At 34.5% G+C, this 21760-nt stretch overlaps 1 protein-coding gene across 6 annotated transcripts in view; it reads right to left on the reverse strand.

The window, feature by feature from the left end:
- The window catches only part of PIBF1 (progesterone immunomodulatory binding factor 1), a 207935-nt gene that overhangs the window by 82622 nt on the left and 103553 nt on the right, over window positions 1-21760 (reverse strand). For all 6 annotated transcript variants that reach the window (XM_061170699.1, XM_061170703.1, XM_061170700.1 and 3 more), the window contains 2 exons: window positions 11447-11612; window positions 5709-5859 (listed from right to left, as the gene is read on the reverse strand). In XM_061170699.1, coding sequence (XP_061026682.1) covers window positions 5709-5859; window positions 11447-11612 — 317 coding nt within the window. The remainder of the gene's footprint in view (window positions 1-5708; window positions 5860-11446; window positions 11613-21760) is intronic.

Raw genomic sequence — 21760 nt, forward strand, 5'->3', positions numbered from 1 at the left:
GAAAGAGTTAGATAAAAGAAGAGACAACAAAAGCAACGGAGAAGAAACAATCAAAGGCAGGCGACTTAAGAAGCAAGAGAAGAGTTTTGAGAAACGTGACAAATGCCCAGCAGAGGTTACAAGTAGGATGAGGATGGAAAGTAGGTCCCTCAATTTGACAATTAGAAATCTGATATTTTAAAAAAAATTTATTTAGCTTCTAGACAATACCTGTATTTTTAACAATTTGATGACGATCTTTGAAAATGAAACTCCTCAAATATACAAATATTAAACTTATTTGAATACAAAAAGCAATTCAAGTGTAAACAGGATACTGTAATTTGCCATGGTTACACCTTAATAAATGAAGTCTAACCATCTTGATGTCAGCTGAAATGAGCTGAATTAGATGATAATCCTTTGAATATTGTACACACTATAGTACTAAGAAAGAATGTTTTGCACTTACATCTTACAAATTTTGTTTAATCAGTAAGTATTCGTTGAACAAGGATAGGAATATTCTAATTTCCAATGTGAACGGATAGAAAAGAACCTAGTTTACTAATCTTCCAAGGACAAGCAAATATATTTTATTCTAAGATACTTTTAAGATGGTTTATAAAATATCATAGCAAAAAATTAATTTATATATCTTTTCTAAAGATTTTATTTAGAAAATATTTACACACATGGAAAAGCTGAAAGAAGTGTACACTCATATATCCAACATCTGGATTCAAAATTAAACATTGTACTACATTTATTTCTCACACATTTATCTATCACTGTATCCATCCATGAATCCATCTTACTTTTCTGATGCATTTCAAAATAAGTTGCAGATCTGTGCCTTCACCCCCAAACAGTTCAACATGTAAATCATCAACTATAGTTCAATATTACTTATAGTTCTTTTTTAAAAATAAAATTTACATATGGTGAAAGGTACAAATCTTAAGTCTATCATTCAATGAATTTTGAGAAATATAAACAGTTGACCCTTGAACAACAGGGTTTGAACTGCTTGGGTCCACTCAAACATGAATATTTTTCAATAAATACATTGGAAAAAATTTTTGGAGATTTGCAACAATTTGAAAAAACTTGCAGATGAACTGCGTAGCCCTGAAATATCGAAAAAACTAAGAAAAAGGTAAGTCATGAATGCATAAAGTATATGTAGACACTTCTCTATTTGTATATAGGCATAAGGTAATATTTAATATAAAATTAATGTGTTAGTTTTCTTACTGTTTTATAACTGTGCTGTCAAAGAATTACATTACCGTACTGTATGTCTCTCTCATAATTGGAGACACTGCATATCAGCCTATCATCACAAGCACGTGGTTTGTAAAAACGTGTAACAATGTTTCCAGTACTGTATTATGAATATGACTATAATACCATAAAAATTTTATAATGATTCATTCATTAGTGTATAGGCTAGGCTACTGTGAAGCAATCATACTGATTACACTGGTTTGTGATAAAGCAATCATATTGCTGCTTCTTCGTTATCCATGCACGAATTTTAATACCTGTAAATAAATGTCAATTTCTTTTTCACATTATCGTTTCATTTTTTTGGTAATATATATTTTTTATTGAAGTGTAGTTGATTTACAATGTTGTATTAGTTTCTGGTATACAGCAAAGTGAATATATATATATATATTCCTTTTCATATTCTTTTCCATTATGGTTTATTACAAGGTATTGAATATAGTCCCCTGTCCTATACATTAGGAACTTGCTGTTTATCTATTTTACATATAGTAGTTTGTATTTGCTAATCCCAAACTCCTAATTTATCCCTCTCCCACCTCTCTCTTCCTCTTTGGTAACCATAAGTTTGTTTTCTATGTCTGTGAGTCTGTTTTTGTTTTGTAAGTAAGTTCATTTGTATCATATTTTAGATTCTACATATAAATGATATCATGATATTTGTCTTTCTCTTTCTGACTTACCTCACTTGGTATGATAATCTCTAGGTCCATCTAACTTTTCATTTTTGATATCTAGTGTTAGCAATACATATAACATCTACAGTGTTTTGTATCATATAAGACAATATTGATATAGGTACTGACAGATAATTCATCTCGTAAACAGATGATGTAAACCTATGGTATTGATAAATACAGTAAAGTACTGTAAATTTATTTTCTCCTATGATTTTCTTCATAACATTTTCTACGCATCTTCAAATCTTCTATCTCTGACTTCTGATTTCATCACAATATCACCTTCTTTCTTATAAGGACCCTTGAGATGGGCTCATTTGGATAATCTTATGTCAAGACTTTTGTGAATATTTTCTCTGAGGCATTTTCTTAATTTGGATACCATTCCTCTGTCAGATATAAGACTGCGATTACTTTCTCCTACTCTGTAGCTTAGTTCTTCATTTCTTAAAGATGTCTTCTATAAGAGCAGAAGTTTTTAATTTTGATGAAGTCTACTTGGTAAATTTTTCTTTTATGGCAGTTGCTTTCAGCATCCTGTCTAGGAAACTTTGTTACCCCCAGTTGCAAAAATACCCATATTTTCCACTAAAGATTTATAATTTTAGCTATTACTTGCAAGTCTCAAATTAATATTAGTGTATAGTGTGAAATAAGGTTAAGGTTCATTTTCAAGAAGATGTCCAATTTTTTTTAGCACCATTTATTGAACAAACTTTCCTTTCTCTAGCTGAATGGTATGCTTCCTTTATTAATAATCAAATAATCAGACAAGTGTGGGTCTATTTCTTAGTTCTCTATTCTATTTTGTTGTTGTATTTGTCTTTCTTTATGTCAGGAGTATACTAGCTTGATACTGTAGCTTTATATTAAGTCTTGAAGTCTAAGTCTTGAAGTGTAACTCTTCCAATTTTGTTCTTTTTTTTCAAAATTATTTTGGTTACTCTAGTATGCATATGTTTTCTTTGCCTTTAGGCAAATAACAACAATGAAATTGCTGGATCACTGAATAGGCTGTTTGGTTTTATAACAAAGTGTCAGTTCTTCCACAGTCTCACCAACATTTGGTATAACCAGTCTTGCTAATTTCAGCCATCCTGGTAGGTGTGCCGTGGTATTATTAAAAGTAGACCTTTTAATAAGTCCTTTGAATTTCCACATAAACGGAATACAAAAATGTTAAAAAGAAAAAGGAATTATGATTGGGACAATATTGAATTTATAGAATTCATGATATATCTATTGATCTTTTAGCAAGTCTTCTTTAATTTTTCTTAGCAATGGCTTGTATTTCGTGTGGTTCAATTTATTCCTACGTATTTTATGTTTTTTGATACTATTGTAAATGAAATTGCTTTTTCTTTTTGAAATTGCTTTTTAAATTTCTTTTTCCAATTGTTTGCTTCTAGTGTGTGTGTGTGTGTGTGTATATATATATATATATTTTTTTTTTAAATTTTATTTATTTTTGGCTGTGTTGGGTCTTTGTAGCTGCGCAGGGGCTTTCTCTAGTTGCAGCAAGCGGGGGCTACTCTTTGTTGTGGTGTGCAGGCTTCTCATTGCGGTGGCTTCTCTTGTTGCGGAGCATGGGCTGCATGTGAGTGGGCTTCAGTAGTTGCAGCATGCGGCTCAGTAGTTGGGGCACGCAGGCCCTAAAGCATGCAGGCTTCAGTAGTTGCGGCGCATGGGCTCAGTAGTTGCAATGCGTGGCCTCTAGGGCGTGCAGGCTTCAGTAGTTGTGGTGCGTGGGCTCAGTAGTCATGGCTCGTGGGCTCTAGAGCACAGGCTCAGTAGTTGTGGCGCACAGGCTTAGTTGCTCTGAAGCATGTGGGATCTCAGTTCCCCGACCAGGGATCGAACCCATGTCCCATGCACTGGCAGGTGGATTCTTAACCACTGCACCACCAAGGAAGCCCGAGCTTCTAGTATATCTCTGTGTAATTATTATAGCCTGTTAAATTTACTTATCAGTGTTAGTGATTGTTTTGTAATCTGAAAATACCGTCTTCCTATTCCTTTCCGATCTTTATACTTATTTTTCCTTTCTTGCCTTAGTTCACGGGCTAGGAGTTCAAATACAATGTTTAATGTAAGTTATGAAAATAGAAATCCTTGCCTGGTTCTCTCCTTTAAAGGGAAAGCATTTGATATTTCATCATTAGGTATAATATTAGCTGTACGTTTTTTGTAGATATCTTTTATCAGGTTGAGGAAGTTCTCTTCTACTCCTAATTTGTTTAGATAGAGGGATATCTGCAAAACTATAGAGATAAAGAAGTATGGAACTTTCAAAATAATGCAATATGATAGGGAATGGCAAGGCATAAAAAAGTACAAAGATAAATAAGTCTAATCATAAAAAGACATGCTAAGGAATTTGACTTTAGGCTGTTTAAAGTTGATAGGGGCATTAAAGCAGGTGTACGGTATGATCAAATCTGTATTTTATAAGGATTACTCAGACTCCATGAAGAAACTGAAGATAAATTTGGAAACTATCGTAGTTATTAGACATTGGCCTTGGAAATTAAAAAAAAAGGCAATGATAGGAATAAAATAAAAGTTTTTCTTAAACTGGGCTATCAACACAATACAGTCTTTACGAGAAAAGGTGCCCCAAATAAAGTCAACCTCAACTTCAATTGAAGTTTAAACCCATTTTTATAAGAATGCCACTATTATTTCTGACTTCTGAACAGAAATAATGTACTGTAGCAAACATCACTGTCAATGGTGAAATGTTAATTTAGAATATTCCCTTGGAGTCAGGGACAACACTGGAAGACAGAAAATAAGAGGAAAAAAAAGAAGTAGAAATTAAAGTCAAAGTCTATAACACAGTGTATGCAATGAATTTCTATCTGTCCTTCAATTTCTATCTGTCCCTCAATTTCTATCTGTCCCTCATTCAAATGTCATCTCCCCTCTCAGGGATTCCTCACCTCCAACATGGAATTAACTCAAGATCTCTTCTGTACTTAACACCAAGAACTGCCTCTCTCTTGCTAATAGCACTTTAATTATCTGTTAATATGTTTGTCTCTCCCACTAGACTAGACTAGGAATACCTATAAGCAAGAATTATTGCATGAACTCCATATCCCCAGATCCTGGCATATGTATTCACTTAATAATTGTTTAATGAATGAGCTAAATAAATGAAAAGATAAAACCTTGGCATATGTAATCACTTTATTGCTGAATGAGTGAGGTAAATAAGTGAAAAGATAAAATCGATCATAGTTAACCATATTTTTTTGTGATCTCAACTACTAGAATTAAAGTTAACTAATTTTAAAAAATTAATTAATTAATTAATTAGGCTGTTTTGGGTCCTCAGTGCTGCGCACAGGCTTTCCCTAGTTGCGGTGAGTGAGGCTATTCTTTGTTGCGGAGCACGGGCTCTAGGAGCACGGGCTTCAGTAGTTGTGGCACGTGGGCTTTAGTAGTTGTGGCCCGCGGGCTCTAGAGTGCATGCTCAGTAGTTGTGGTGCACGGGTTTAGTTGCTCCGTGGCATGTGGGATTTCCTGGACCAGGGCTCAAACCCGTGTCCCCTGCACTGGCAGGCAGACTCTAAACCACTGTGCCACCAGGGAAGTCCAAAGTTAACTAATTTTTAAAATGTAAAGTATTCTTTCAAAAAAAAAGTTACAAGTTATATTTCAAAGAAATATAGCAAAGCAGTTTTAGAAACAGTATCAGGTTCCTTGTGCTGCCAGAAAAAAAAGCTGTGTGTGGAGTGGTGGGAGACTTACTTTCTGCAGTTTGCATTATTATTTCATCAAGCTCTTTTTCCAGTTTCTCATAAATGTCTAGCCTTGCCTGATGTTCAGAGTTCTGTGCTTGAAGTTCGGTAATACGTTTTTCAGAAGAGGCTTGGAGACTATAAAATTCTTTAGTTAAAACCTAAGAGTGGAAGAAAAAAAATTGCAAAGGCAGAATTAAGGAGGTTGACAGTTAAGACAAAAACATGATACAAAATTTTTTTTTAATGATTTAGACATGAAGAGAAAGTAGCTCAATTAAGATGACTGAGGAGGTAAAATACATTTATTTCTGAGGAAAATAATTAATTTGTTTTTAAATTAAAATTATGAAGCACTTTATTACATAAATTGAAAAAAATTTAAAACTTAGTAATAGTTATAGAAGTAACATTAGCATTTGCTTATTAGAATTCAAAAAATTCCATAATGCTATACTCCTCACCTAGGTGGAGGTTATTTATCTGGTGACCACAGGTATTTCAGAAAGGCTTACAGAGCTGTGTGTAAAAATTATATACTCATAATGAGTCCTTCAGTTTTCCACCAGAGATTATTTCATTTAGTCTTTTTAAAAATTTATTTATTTATTTATGTCTGCATTGGGTCTTCGTTGCTGTGCGCAGGCTTTCTCTAGTTGCAGTGAGTAGGGGCTACTCTTCGTTGCAGTGTGCGGGCTTCTCATTGCAGTGGCTTCTCTTGTTGTGGAGCACGGGCTCTAGGTGTGCAGGCTTCAGTAGTTGTGGCACATGGGCTCAGTAGTTGTAGCTTGCGGGCTTTAGAGCGCAGGCTCAGTAGTTGTGGCGCACGGGCTTAGTTGCTCCGTGGCATGTGGGATCTTCCCGGACCAGGGCTCGAACCCGTGTCCCCTGCATTGGCAGGCGGATTCTTAACCACTGCGCCACCAGGGAAGTCCTATTGCATTTACTCTTACCATGGTTTTAATAAGATTCTTGGTTTGCTGAACAATCAAAAATTCAAAGCAGCAAATCAAAATGTAAATGTGAAGTGCTACTCGGAGCAGTATCAGAAAATGCCTTTGTATAGAAAGAAAGGCTAAAAAATTATTAAAAAGAGATATAAAAGACATGGAAATTGGAGTTATTTTATGTCAGAACAAAAAATCCTGTATTCTCCTATGGTAACTCATTGAAGGAATCACTAGGGTGACAATAATGAACTCACTAAAAAAGGAGACATTTCTAGTAACAAAGGAATGTTCTAATGCTTACAATAAATTCCAACTACCTAGAAAGTTTACTTACTAGTACAGACTAAATTATGGGGTGGTATTACACTTACTTCCTAACACAACATAAGTAATGTAGTATTTCCTGAGAAGCAATAGGATATTATGGTAAGAATATGGTTTGGAGCCAGAAAGATTTGGATTTCAATCCTGGCTTTGACACTTATTCGTTGTGATCTTAGGTAATTATTCTTTCTATGCCTACCTCAGAATATTGCTGGAAGGATTACATGAGAGGATAAACTCACAGTGCTTAGCAGAGTGTCTAGAACATAGTAAAAGTGCTGAAAAATATTATTATCACGGCAGGAAATACAACTATGAGAACTTTGTATTACATGGTTTGTAAAAATGAGATGTATTGCTTTAATTATCCTGAATTCTCTATTAGTTTCTCTAATGACAAAGTTCACCTTAAGAAATGTATGCGATTGTGTGCTTCCTGTGATGGGGAGAAAGAAGATGTGGAAGATCTATTTACAGTTTTTAACAAGCAGAAATTCTGATTTAATATTCTTTTAATCTATTCCATCTCATTTTCCTCAATTATTTCCATCAGAACTCCCCCCCCAGGGGCTTCCCTGGTGGTCCAGTGGTTAAGACTCCGTGCTCCTAGTGCAGAGGGCACAGGTTCGATCCCTGGTTGGGGAACTCAGCTCCCGCATGCTGCACAGTGAGGCCAAACAAATAAATAAATAAATTAACCCCCCTCCCCCAACCCTAGATAAACTAAACATCATTCCCCACCCTCCAAATACATTCCTTTGAAGGGCGGAGAAAGAATAACATGGGAATAATATCTGTAGGATGATTTCTAGTGTCCCTGATTGGGTCAGAAAAAGAAAATTCCTGTTTTAGCATTATTCATTCTTGCTGGCCGGAAATGTTTTCTAGAGAATTTATTATAACAAAATCACTGCACAGTTGAACAATCTGGAGCTTTCAGAGAGTTCATTACATTGGGATGTAATTCATTAAGAATCTGGTGGCTGGACTTCCTTGGTGGCACAGTGGTTGGGAATCCGCCTGCCAATGCAGGGGACATGGGTTCGAGCCCTGGTCCGGGAGGATCCCACATGCCGCGGAGCAACTGGGCCCGTGCGCCACAACTGCTGAGCCCGCGTGCCTAGAGCCCGTGCTCCGCAACAAGAGAAGCCCCCGCTCGCCGCAAGTAGAGAAAAGCCCGTGAGCAGCAACGAAGACCCAACGCAGTCAAAAAAATAAAAATAAATAAATAAAAAATAATTAAAAAAAAAAAAAAAAAGAATCTGGTGGTTGAATTCCCTGTCGAAAGAGAGGATCAGTAAGGATAGTGTTAAATGGCAATTCCTACAGCACAGCTGATACCTTTCATCTGTACCACACTTTCTCCAATAAAAATACCACACAAAGAAAAACTGCAGAAATGGATATCTAAAGAGATAAAGAATCAAAATGTTGAAGATGAGATATTTCATAAAATACTATTTTAAGAAGAGACTTAAAAGTAGTATTAAATTGAGAGGTACAATTTAAAATTCTCATTCATAACATAGAGAAGAGATTGTCAGAAACTTTTGACTTGGGGTACCTTCCAATACCTCAGTACCCCATGGTAGTGAATTCCCCTTTGTTATGGATTTGTCTGAGTGGCTGCTATGAAAAAATTTATTACAGTTTCTGAGAAGCCATTGAAGAACTTGATTATTGGACCTATGGAAGGTTATTACATTAAAGATTCTTTAGGAAAAAACCAATCTATGAACATTTGAGTTTAAACACGAATGCAAAAAATAGGTCAACTGCTTTTAGGAATCCATTAAATATCAAGCTTTCACAGTGGATATCTCCTTCCTTTAAATAATAGAATGATAATACAAAATTATATAAAATTATATAGATAACACATACATAAAATGAATGAAAATACAAAATTATAGGTCAATAATTGCTTTAAAAAGAGACAAAAACATAAAGCCAGTGTTTTGAAAGCTTTTGGCAATTGATAATTAAGAAAAAATAAAACAAATTGTTCCCAAGTTATAAATCAATGAGAATACTGGGTAAAAGCCACTGAAAAGTACATAATTATAGCAATCTCTACCTTTCACAAAATTATTCCTCGCTGAATTCATTATAAATAACAATTGTCTAAGATACCTTCTACTACTTAAGAAAAATGGATTCAAACAATGGTACTATATTAGCTTTCATCAAACCATTCACTCACTCATTAAATACTTATTGAGCATCCACCATGAGTGAGGCGCTGTGTTAGGCATCAGTGACACAGTAATAAATAAATAGTCCTTGTCCTCTCAAAAATCCTAGTTTAACAAAGGAGAAGCTGTAAAGAAACTCCCCTACAGCCTCAGTTTTATCAACCAAGGTTTTTAGAATCATAATATTTTTTACAAAGTTGTTTTTCCATGTAAGACCTTTACCCAAGAGAACACAATAATTATTAGTCACCTACATCCACAGACCAAGTGGGTAGGTCTATGGGAAAGTGGTTTTCATACCACTTTCCCATAGACCTCCTTTAGGAGGTCGAGAAATCAATTTACACTGCAACCAGCTAAAAATAATAGAATAGAATGGTTTAGAAAACATCAGCGCTGTATGTTGTGAAGTACTGGTTAGTGAAATGTTTGTTTCAGTACAGAGAGAGGGGAAGTGCTTCTCTACCTTCCTAAATATAACCCCACCCCCCATCCCAAACACATCCTTAAGCACAGCCATCCAATGTGAAAAGAAAAAGAAATTGCTAGGAATTATAAAATTAAACCATGAAAAATTCCAAAAGATGAATACAAAATCAGAGCTAATCTAATCTAAAATGTGTGGGAGAGTCAGCAGTGGCAGATTATGACTGCAGCAATTTCCCAAAGAAGGAAGGTACCTGAATGAGTTTTTTTTTTTTTTTAAATTTAATTTAATTTAATTAATTTATTTTTGGCTGTGTTGGGTCTTCGTTTCTGTGCGAGGGCTTTCTCTAGTTGCGGCAAGCGGGGGCCACTCTTCATCGCGGTGCGCGGGCGTCTCACTATCGCGGCCTCTCTTGTTGCGGAGCACAAGCTCCAGACGTGCAGGCTCAGTAATTGTGGCTCACGGGCCCAGTTGCTCTGTGGCATGTGGGATCTTCCCAGACCAGGGCTCGAACCTGTGTCCCCTGCATTAGCAGGCAGATTCTCAACCACTGCGCCACCAGGGAAGCCCTGAATAAGTTTTAAATGCTGAACACTGCTTTGTTTAGAAGTAAGCATCATCTACAATTTTTACTTACGTTTCTTTAAATATGTATTATTTAACATTGTTTTTATGTTTTTCCCTAAGGCTTTATTTCCTGAGACTCTATTTTGTTAGTTTTACTTAACAGAGTACTTTTCAGAAATGAAATTTCTGAAAGATTGTTATAATGAATACTTACATCATTAGCTAATTAATCATGTTAATGATATTACTGCACCTTTCATTCCATGTTTTTAATTTTAATTTTAATTTTATTTATTTATTTTTTAAAGATTTTATTGATGTGGACCATTTTTAAAGTCTTTATTGAATTTGTTACAATATTGCTTCTGTTTTACATTTTGGTTTTTTGGCCATGAGGCATGTGGGATCTTAGCTCCCCAACCAGGGATGGAACCCACACCCAGTACATTGGAAGGCAAAGTCTTAACCACTGGACCGCCAGGGAAGTCCCATGCTTAGTTGCAGCACGTGGGATCTTCAGTTGCGGCATGTGGGATCTTTAGTTGCGGCATGTGGGACCTAGTTCCCTGACCAGGGATCAAACCTGGGTCCCCTGCATTGGAAGCATGGAGTCTTAGCATGGACCACGAGGGAAGTCCCTCATTCAGTGTTATTATTTTTTTAATTTTTTATTATTTTTAAAATAAATTTATTTATTTTTGGCTGCATTGGGTCTTTGTTGCTGCACGCGGGCTTTTTCTAGTGGCGGGGAGCGGGGGCTACTCTTCATTGCTGTGCACGAGCTTCTCATTGCAGTGGCTTCTCTTGTTGTGGAGCACGGGCTCTAGGCGTGCGGGCTTCAGTAGTTGTGGCACGCGGGCTCAGTAGTTGTGGCTCGCGGGCTTAGTTGCTCCGCGGCATGTGGGATCTTCCCGGACCAGGACTCGAACCTTGTCCCCTGCATTGGCAGGAGGATTCTTAACCACTGCGCCACCAGGGAAACCCTCCATTTTCTAGTTAAATGAGATTTCCCATTTAAGGGTACTTTTGCCAGCATTTTAAAAACAACAAACAGACCTATGGCAATTTGCATTTCTTTTCTTAGAAATGGTCCATTCCTTCTTTCCACCTCTTTATCTAAAAGAGGCAGGTATGTCCTCTTGATAAGAGATCTTTAAAACTTAAGGACACAGGCTCGTTCTTATACATAACACAAATATTATTTATAAAGCTCAATATGATATAGACCTTGTACTTACGGAGCTTACAGTCTGTGTTAATTTTAAAAGAAAAGTTGGATACGTACCTCCAATTTTTTCTGATATTTTTCACATTCCAACTGACACTGTGTGAGATTTCTTGCAGTCTCCTCTTGTAGAAGCTGAGCACGCTCACTTTCAAAAGATTTTATTTTACTTTGATGGAGAAATTCTGTTACTTTGCTTTCTGTACTAAGTTGTAGTTCTCTGTACCTGAAAGAAGAAAATTATAAAACACTAAAGAAATCTCGATCTATAGAAACATAAACATTACTTCTACTTTTTTCTATATCCCCATATTATTATGCAGTTAATAACTTTTATTTATTCAGCAAAGCTTTTGTAAATAATTTAGAGAGGCATATGTATGGAAATATGCTAAGTCCAGGAAACAAAACATACCAATTAAACTTCCTCTACTCCTCCCTTATTTTCATTCCTTCCATCCAAAAATAGTTATTACCTGTCTATGATTACTATTATTTTGTAAGACATTTAAAATAAAAAATGGTAAGAACAAGTTTCAGTTATATTGCTTAAAATGACTTAATTTCCATATATTTCATAGGCCTTCGTAAATCTATAGCATTGTTTCCAAACTTGCTATTTCATCTAAGTCTAAATAATATCAGATGGAGAAGAATGGCATGAAATATGCACATTAACCTGCATCTTCTTGAGATATTTGTAAAATAAATTAAGTTAGTAAATATATATATCTGAATATTACAAGAAAACACAATGTACAAATTACAAAGATAAATATAAAACGATAAGCAGTCTATTACAACACAGATAAGAAACATTCTTTTCATTGCATAGGTATAGCTAGTAATGAAAACATTTCCATTTAACATATAAATCACTGCATATTATAGATTTGAAAATGCTTCAAGTTGACTGTGTTCTAGCAGAAAGCAAACAAAGACATATTACACCTTTTCAGGGAGCTATTATGAACCCAGTATAATGCTAGATGTTCCTAAAATTCATTTTTTCAAATATTTATTGAGCTAGACAGCATGCCAGGTAAATATGTATACAATGGAAGACAAAATAGGTTTTCTTTTTTTTCTTCCCCCTTAAAGAACTTCGTTTTCGGGAGTTCCCTGGTGGTCTAGTGGTTAGGATCGGCGCTTTCACTGCTGTGGCCCAGGGTTCAGTCCCTGTTCCGGGAACTGAGACCCTGGTTGGGGAACTGAGATCCCACAAGCCGCGTGGTGTGGCAAAAAAAAAAAAAAAAAAGAACTTAGTTTTCTGGGGAAGAGAGGCAAGTATATATGAAAATTCAATAGAATATGGTAAGTGCTTCAATAAGGCAATCCCTAGGTTTGATGGGAACCTACAGGAAGAAGACTTAACTCAGTTCGTGCAGGTGTGTGTTTGTGTGTGCGCAGCAGGAGGAGGTACAGGGTGGAAAGTGCTCTAGGAAGTAGAAACAAGAGTATGTGCAGGGCGGGAAGCAGAGAGCACAGTCTGCTTTATTCACGGTATCTCATTTAATCCTTACAACACCTCTATTAGGTATTTTGCAGATGAAGAACCAGAGGTTCAGAGATTGATTAATTTCTTTAAATAGGAAGAAGCTGCTGGTAAATTTCAGGTGGGGTCTCAAATTCAGCTATGTTTGAGTCTACAGGAATGATCTTTCCACTATTACATAGTATTCTTCACTGACATTTCTGAGTGCAGATAAACTTTCAAATGTGTTTTAAAGGTCATTTCACTCTTGTAAGTGACAATAACATTCAAAGTATAACCAGAGAAAATAGGCATTAGATACTTGCTACAGGCTACTTCACTCTTGGTACTCTTATCTTTAGTAAAAGCATCTCACAATCAGATTGGTGGAAGTTCCATTCAAGCATATTGCTACACATTATTTAATTCATACCAAGGCTTTAAGGTGAATGTCAGCTTGTGTCTTTAACTTTCTGGAAAGTCCAGGCATTAATTTTATGTATATATAAAAGAACAGCTAGGTCATATGGTCACTCCAGTTTTAACTTTTTGAGGAACTGCCAAACTGCTTTTCAATGTGGTTGCACATTCTCACCAGCAATTACGAGGGTGGCAAGTTCTCCACATCCTTATCAAAACTTATCATTGTCTCTTTGATGATAGCCATCATCATGGATGTGAAGTAGTAAAAAATTATTTTACTCAAAAATTTATTAATTCAACAATTTACTGACATGAAAATGCCCTGTACTCCCTGGGGTAAATTGTCTTATAAATATAAATGCATAAAACGTATGTGAAATCCATACCTATTTGTATGTTAAACTGTGAGACACACTAGACTTCATTACTGAAATAAATTCTTGATAAGTCATTTGGAATGTGATATTTATCTTTAAAAGAATTTGTCTCAAAAAAATTAAACTGCAAAGTTTGCCTTTTTCTGGATTCAGGACACTGTGGTTAATTCTGAGGTCAATGCTAACTCCAAACAGGAAATGAAAGACTTAGCTTTTGGATTTCACCTGCTCTTCTTATTCATTATATGGCACTTGAAAGTTACTTTTAGCACTATTATTCTTCCCTTATACTGAACAGTTAAGTAGTTATCTCCTAGAAATTTGAGGATACTAAGTTTAATAAAATGACACTTCTATGAACCAAATGATAATTCTTTTTTTTTAACCAGATATACTTATTTTATATATTTTTTATACAGCAGGTTATTAGTTATCTATTTTATACATATCAGTGTATATATGTCAATCCCAATCTCCCAATTCATCCCACCACCACCACCCCCCTCAAATGATAATTCTAAAGGACTCATCTATTCTCATGTTGTTTACACAGTAAAAGAAAATCTGCCTCAAATCATTCTGACTTTGTAATAATAGTTACTCTTTTAATTTAAGTTGAACTGTGAAAATGCTGAGGAAACATCAGAGCTGCAAAAGCAGTTCCAGAGTGAGGAACAGACGACAAGGGTACAGGCTGACAATCTCAGGTAACTTCCTCCTACTTGTTTTGCTAATATAATCCGTCACATTTTACTTTGTTGACTCAGACTTCTCATTTTATCCTCTTAATGTGAACATCTTATTTGAACTAAGTCAATATTATTCACATGTTAACAAGTTTATGTTTGACATCCTAACTCAGCATAGTAACCTTAAGAGGTTACATTTCTTACAAAGTTAAAGTATAATCAGAATCTCCAACTGTTGTTAGCCCAGGCCCCCAATTGGACTAGATGAGTCTTTATGCTAGCTGGGTTTTTAGTTTTCATACGACTTTCTCATAAATCACATACTACTTTAAAAATAGTAATATAAGGACCTAGAATGAACTGTTTTTGCTCTTAAGGAATATTCACTGCAACGTACTTTGGGCTGGACAAACAAGGAGAATTTTACCTGTTAAAAGGTGAAAATCAGCAATTAGACAGGAAACAACAGAGATGTTAACCCATAAGAAATGCTCTCAGCTATGGTGAATTAAACTCCAAGCCGCATGGCATATTCTGCAGTGCTGAGAAATAACTGCAGGAGAGACATCAACATGGAATTCTGTTCTCAGAAATGGGAGAGCTCACTTGAACAAAAGCACCAGATAAAACACTAAATAACAACAGGTTTTCATAACAATATTTACATCAGCAGTCTTTACATATATACGATGGTGAAAAGTTTGCTCATTACACTCTGATGTATTAAGCCAAGCAATGCATGTTTATTCCCATCTCTATCAACAAGATTATCACTGGTAAGAAAGTCAAAGACTCCTATAATTATTCATTTTAGTTTTTATTGCAATGAGAAACAACAACTGATCTTTGAATTTCATCCACAAAATGTTCATGGCTTCCCCAGTATTAAAACTGGATATGGGACTTCCCTGGCAGTCCAGTGGTTAAGACTCCACGCTTCCGCTGTAGGGGGCACGGGTTCGATCCCTGGTCGGGGAACTAAGATCCTGCATCCTGCATGCCGCATGGCATGGCCAAAATAAATAAATAAAATTTAAAAAAATAAAAAATAAAACTGGATATTTATTCTGAACCGAATTATCTAATCTCATTTCCTAGATAGACTTTCTAAGGCAAAATACCCCAAAATATTATATTAAGTGGTGAGGTTCCTATAATCACCAGGACCAGTAAGTGGTCTTTCCATTAAGAAATTCTGAGAGCTGGTCCAGTTTAGAAGTAAGGCAGTGAAGCAGCTGAGGCAAGGCATTTGTCTATGTTCAGGACAACTATGCATAGATAAAGAGCACAGGAAATAACACCTGCACAAGGAAGACTGGTAAAAAGAAGTTAAGCAAAGTTAACAGGATTTCCAGTTACAGGCAAGGGTTCAGGGAAGGATTTTAGTAGTTAGGCATCAGTTAGATTAAGTTTTGAAAGGGACTCTGGGTAGAAAGTTTTGAAAGGGACTCTGGGTCAATATAGAGAAAATACTTGTGGGGTTTAAAAGAATACATGGGAGCAGGTAGTCATGGCTGGACCACTAAATCCTTTGTGTTGGGGAGGATAATTTAATTCTAAATTCCACAAGCAAATGGGGCATACGCTGTTGATAAACTTTCTACATGTATTAAAAAAAAAAAAAAATTCTTTGAAACAGAGATGGGCCTGAGACTCCAGATAGGGATTTCTCTGTGGGAAACTGGAGTTGACAAGGGCAGAAGCTGCCATCTCTAAGCAACTGAGAAATCAATCTTGCTTACATGAGTGGGACACCAATCCCATTTTATTTTGGTGTTTCGGGCTCCTCTTTCTGCTTATTCTTTTAATAAGGCTTCATTGAGTTGATGTTCAATTCCCTTTGAATTATTCATTTTAACTAATCCACACCTTAACTACTCTTTGTCCCTGCTATTTCTAATTCTCAGGGGATAAAACTCATTTCCATTCTATTTACAGAGAATTTCGGTTGTGTTTCTGAACCTGTTCTGCATGTATTACTAGTCCTGTACCACATGCTGAAAATACTTCTGGATGAGTCAGAGTCATAGTTAACCAAACCCTAAGATCCACTTATGCCAATTAAGAACTGAGGGGGAAAGAACAAAAACAAGACACAAAAACCTGTTTGTTTGGATTTTCTGCTTCTATGAACTGAGGAAAAGCTAATCATCTTAGGTTAAAGATACTAAACCACTGATTTTTCAATTATCCCTAAAGATTTTTTTTGCTCTCAATAGTATCTATCTGTATATCTATATTTATAGATCTATATCTAATTTTATATTAACGGGTATTCTATCAACTACATATTTAAAGCATAACGAGTATGAAGTATAAGACACTTAATACTTTTTACAAAAGTACACTTTTTATTTCCTCTTTCATATCTGTTGTTTTATATAGGACTAACTTTCCATTAACCAGAATATTCCTTTCTTTCTATTTTTTTCTTGTTTCTTTTCTTTTCTTTTTGTGGCCATGCTGCACGGCACGAGGGATCTTAGTTCCCCGACCAGGGATCGAACCCATACCCCCTGCAATGGAAGCGTGGAGTCTTAACCACTGGAACACCAGGTGAGTCCCAACCAGAATATTTCATTCCTCAACATCTAATTCATTTAAAAATATTTATTGTGCACCTAAATGTGCCAGGTACTATTAGATACCAGAGAACCACAAATAGCATCACTACTCTTTAAGGAACTCACATTGTAATGATGCAAAGGCAAACAAACGTAAGGTGATAAGCTAATAAATTCTAATAATAATAATAAAGTAGAGTGAGTGTAGAGAGAATGATAGAGATATTAGTGGTGGTGTTATTTTAAAGAGGTTGGGCAGGGAAGGCATCTCTCTGTTAAAAGGTGATATTTGAGCAAAGGATTTAATAAAACCTATATTTTAGAACTAAAATAAGTGATTAATAAAAAAATATTTACTGGCCATGTAAAGATTATATGTATTATATAAGATTTATATAATAAAGACTTTTTCATTTTAAAGAGATACAATGTTAAACATATGAAGGCAATAGGAGTCCTTCACACTGATTTGAAACTTGGTATCTTAAACCAGTAGTTAAAATTACCTACCCAAACTATACTAATGGATTTACTAGAGAGTCTAATCTATATGAATTGTAACTAGAACAAAGAGGACTGAATTTTTAACAAATGCATTGGTGACATCAGGATGAATGCTACTATTTCACAGGACTGGGAAATAGACACTTATTTGAACAAACAATTCAATCACTGTTTAAGAAATGCTTTGAATCATTTTTATTCTGAAGTAATTCATAAGCCACATAAGAAATGTCCTTTCATCATTTATAGTGTCTTTTTGAAAATGGCTTTAAAATTTTTGTCTTGATTATAGAAATAATACATTTATTATAGAATTTTAGAAAATACAGAAAATAGAAGAAAATGTCAACTGTAAGCTCATAATGATAATTGCTGTTTATATTTGTATATATCTCCTTCTTCTCTGCACAAGTAAATATTTTCAAGTTTTAATTTTTAATTCTGTAATTTATCACATCCATTCTTAGGGAAAAAACTTCAAATATTACAAGTAAAGATTAAAGATCTCCTATTTATCACTTTTCTGTGCATCCTCATTGTGGTTTTTCTTTTCTTTTTTTTAAACAATACATGTGTATTATACACAGAAGGATATATCAGTCTCCTTTTTCGTTTTTTAAAAAGTGGCGCATGTCACATACACTCTGTAAATTTTTTTCACCTAAGAATATGTTTTGGGAACCATCCATGTCTCTACTTCATTCTTTCCATTTGCTACACAGTAGATCACAATGTGGACATAATCATTTAATTCTAAAATTCATTTATTTTATCCTAAACTGATGAACATTTAGATTGTTTCCAATTTTTAATTATACACAGTGCTTCAAAGGCCACCCTAAATAACGCCTCCAGTTCACAAGCGAATGTTTCTCTAAGAAAGATCATCATGAAGTAGAATTGTTGAATCAAAAGATTTTAAATTTTAAGAGATACTGCCCAATTTCCCTCCCAAGTGGCAATATGAATTAAAAATGGTACCAGAAGTGTATGAACATGGTTTCTCTACTTCCTCACCAATAGTTGATATTATCATATATAAACATGTTTGCTATGCGCATTATATATGTAAATCATATCTTCATATAGAATTCGCTATCCTTTCCCCCCCGATATAACTTAAAAATCTTCCTGTGCTATTAAACCCCTTTTATAAATATTATTTTTGTTGGCCACATAATTTTCCATTCTTTATTATTCCTCTATTGTCAGACATTTAGCCTCTCCCCAATTTCTTACTTCATTGTTCATACCAAATAGTCGTACCCAGTTTATTCTTTACTCTGAGCAAAGTATGAATTTCCAGAAACAAAATACATCGTTGAAGGAAGAAGGCTCTTACAATTAAAGGCTGCTCCAAGGACTGTGCTATATAAAGTAACCATACTGAGCAATGCCAGGATAGTTGGGAAAAGTATATGAGGCCCAAATGTGCCTACTTTGTGGAGGATATTATTGTTTGGATCCATATATCCTGATGTGTTTCTTTAAAAAAATATAAACTTGACTCATTACTTATGTACATATTTAGACATGTATCACGGATATATCTAAAATCACATAAGGACATTTACAGATATCTAAAAAGAAAAGTGTACATTTGGAAGAAATGATATTACTGTAGGTAAAGGTATCTGGGAGATGGGAGGGTGGAAATAAAGTTACTCTTTTTACATTATGTGGTTTGACTTAAAAGTAATTTTGCTAAAGGCAACTCAAAAATTTTTGATATGGGCAATTAAAAAATGTAAACTTAAGCACCTTCCATTTAAATAATTTTGGCTGACATATATTTTACTTCTCAAAATAAAAGTATTTATTAGCCAAGTAAGGGATGAAGTACTTAACACTACATCATCACTGTCTAGTAAAGTTAAATCTTTGGTTGGTTAAGTTTTTTAATATCCTGAAAACACCTGAAAGATCTCTGAAGCCAGAAATAAGTACTCCTGCTCTACCAGACCTAATCTACAATTTCTAATCCATTACTTTATAAAAGCAAACAAAACAAAACAAAATCCCAAATTAAAAAAACACAATTTTATGTAGTTTTACATATTTCAAATTAATGCACATTTATATACACATTTACATTTATATAAATTAATACCAGAACTTACAATTGAATTTTGAAAGGAGGATTTGTGAAAATTTCTACAGGTATTTCTTTAAAAATAACTTTTCATATCATTATATCTTTAATATTTAAATATATAGTTATATTCTTCAATTATATGAATTTATATATCAGTTAGAAGGGGGAGTAGGTCAGAATCTCCTATTATTTGGATTACATACCAATTTACTATCCTGTTAATATGCCCTCCCAGTGGGAAGTGTTTGTTTTCTAATCGAGAATTGCTGTATGTAATGAGAGAAATTTACTGATAGGACCACGTTGCCCATGTGAAAGCTTTGAAGGTAGAAAACATGTTTAGAACAATTAATATATATTAGAGAATATATCTGAAATTGCTTTCTTTTCATTGACATTGCAATGGAAAGTGTTATTTTAAAGATTTTACTTTTATACATTATTGCTACCTAGTGTTCTACCAACTGTTCTTTTATTTTTTTTGTCATCTCGATATTACAAAATTTTAAAATATATACTTAGATACTGAATCCAAACTATTTTCAGTGAAAATCAGAAAAGCAATGACTGCAGTTTAATGATATATATATAACATTACAGAGAAACAGAATTCTAGTAACTCTGGTCTTTCCATTTCAAGTGTGAAATTTTCAAAACTGAAAAAGCAGGCAGAAAAAACTTATAAAACAACCTTCAATGTTGCAACAATGATTACTACAGGACATGAGGAAGGAATTTAAAAGGCGTTTGGGTATCTGTCCAAATGTTTCTGCCATTTAGATGATTTCTTCAACAAGTCCACTTCTCAGCTGTAATACTACATCTGTCATTTTTGGCTTACAAGCTAATTCTTAAATGAATGTGAGAGATCTTTTTTTTGCTGAGTTAAAAACGCTGAGTATGTTTAACAACTGTACCATGGAGTTATAAGAATTTCAAGCATGCATTTAGAGTAATTCAATGCATCTATCATATCATGATCAAATAAAATATGTAATGTCATTAATAAACAATATGTAGTAATATTTGGCTGTCTATAAAGGCAAAAAATTGATACCAGGTATGTGAAGATAAAAGTAAGTACTTAAGTGAAACAAATATAATGAAAGGAATGTAGCCTTAAAATATACCAAAGCATGCATGAGATAAAATTAGAGTAAAATATTTTATAACAGTGTTTGAATGGGGAGCTGTTTTCTCTTTGGTGGCAACATGACAACACTTAAAATTCAACTTGAATCATTCTCTGAACCAAGAGTATTTATTATATCAGTGCATCAGAGTACTCAAAACTATTTCATGCTGCTTTCAATACAGACCCTAGAGTGTTAGGCTACATTAAAGAAAAAGATCAGAATATTATAAAGCTGAATCTAAAAAAAGTCATTAAGTTTGCTGTATGTACTTTCCTCTCAACTTTGTTGTGAGCCCAAAACTGCTCTAAAAAAAATGAAGTATTAAAAAAAAGTCATACGAAAATACACTTTGGGGGGATGCTTTTATGAAGAATAGTGTCAAGTATGAACAGTAGCAGAATGTAAGCTAATCATGGTTTTGTCCTATTTTTCCAGAAGATATAGTGCAAAGAAAGGATATCAACTTACTACAGCTAACACACAAAGTACTGTATAAGGCAAAAAGGAATATAAAGGTCATTTATTTAGACTAACTTCCTATTAACAGGCAAAAACTACAAACCTTTACTTATATAAATGTGTTTTGAAAATAGACTAAAGAATTCCATGTGAACTCTCAGAAAATTCCTGAATAGGGATCTAGAAACCAGAGTCCTGGGTCTTCAAAATCATATAGTTTGATAGGAGAACTGGATCACTAGGAAGACTTTTTTATTTTCTAAGGGTGAGGATGACTCCTTAGCTTGATTCCATCTGCCCAATCAGGGATGACCTCAGAACCACTTGTGGTACTTGTAAGAATTCTAGGTGCCACAGTTCCACCTTAGACCTCCTGCATCAAAATCTCTGAGGATAGACTTGGGAATATTGAGTTCTAGTTGACTAAATGAGCAAATATAAGTGAAATGCTCACAACAGTGTCTTGTACAATTAAAAGTTATTCAAGTGCAAGAATCTTCTTTAATGTATCTCTGGAGTCTTAGGATCTAGTGTATCACCTGGTATACAAGAAACTCTTAATGACTCTTTACTGAATGAATAAACGGAGTCATATTAACCATTTTGGGTGTTATAAAACTGAAATTACTAAGTAGGTTCAAACCAGGGTAGAA

This window comes from Eubalaena glacialis, chromosome 16 (genome assembly GCF_028564815.1).
Source record: "Eubalaena glacialis isolate mEubGla1 chromosome 16, mEubGla1.1.hap2.+ XY, whole genome shotgun sequence".
Lineage (NCBI taxonomy): Eukaryota > Metazoa > Chordata > Mammalia > Artiodactyla > Balaenidae > Eubalaena > Eubalaena glacialis.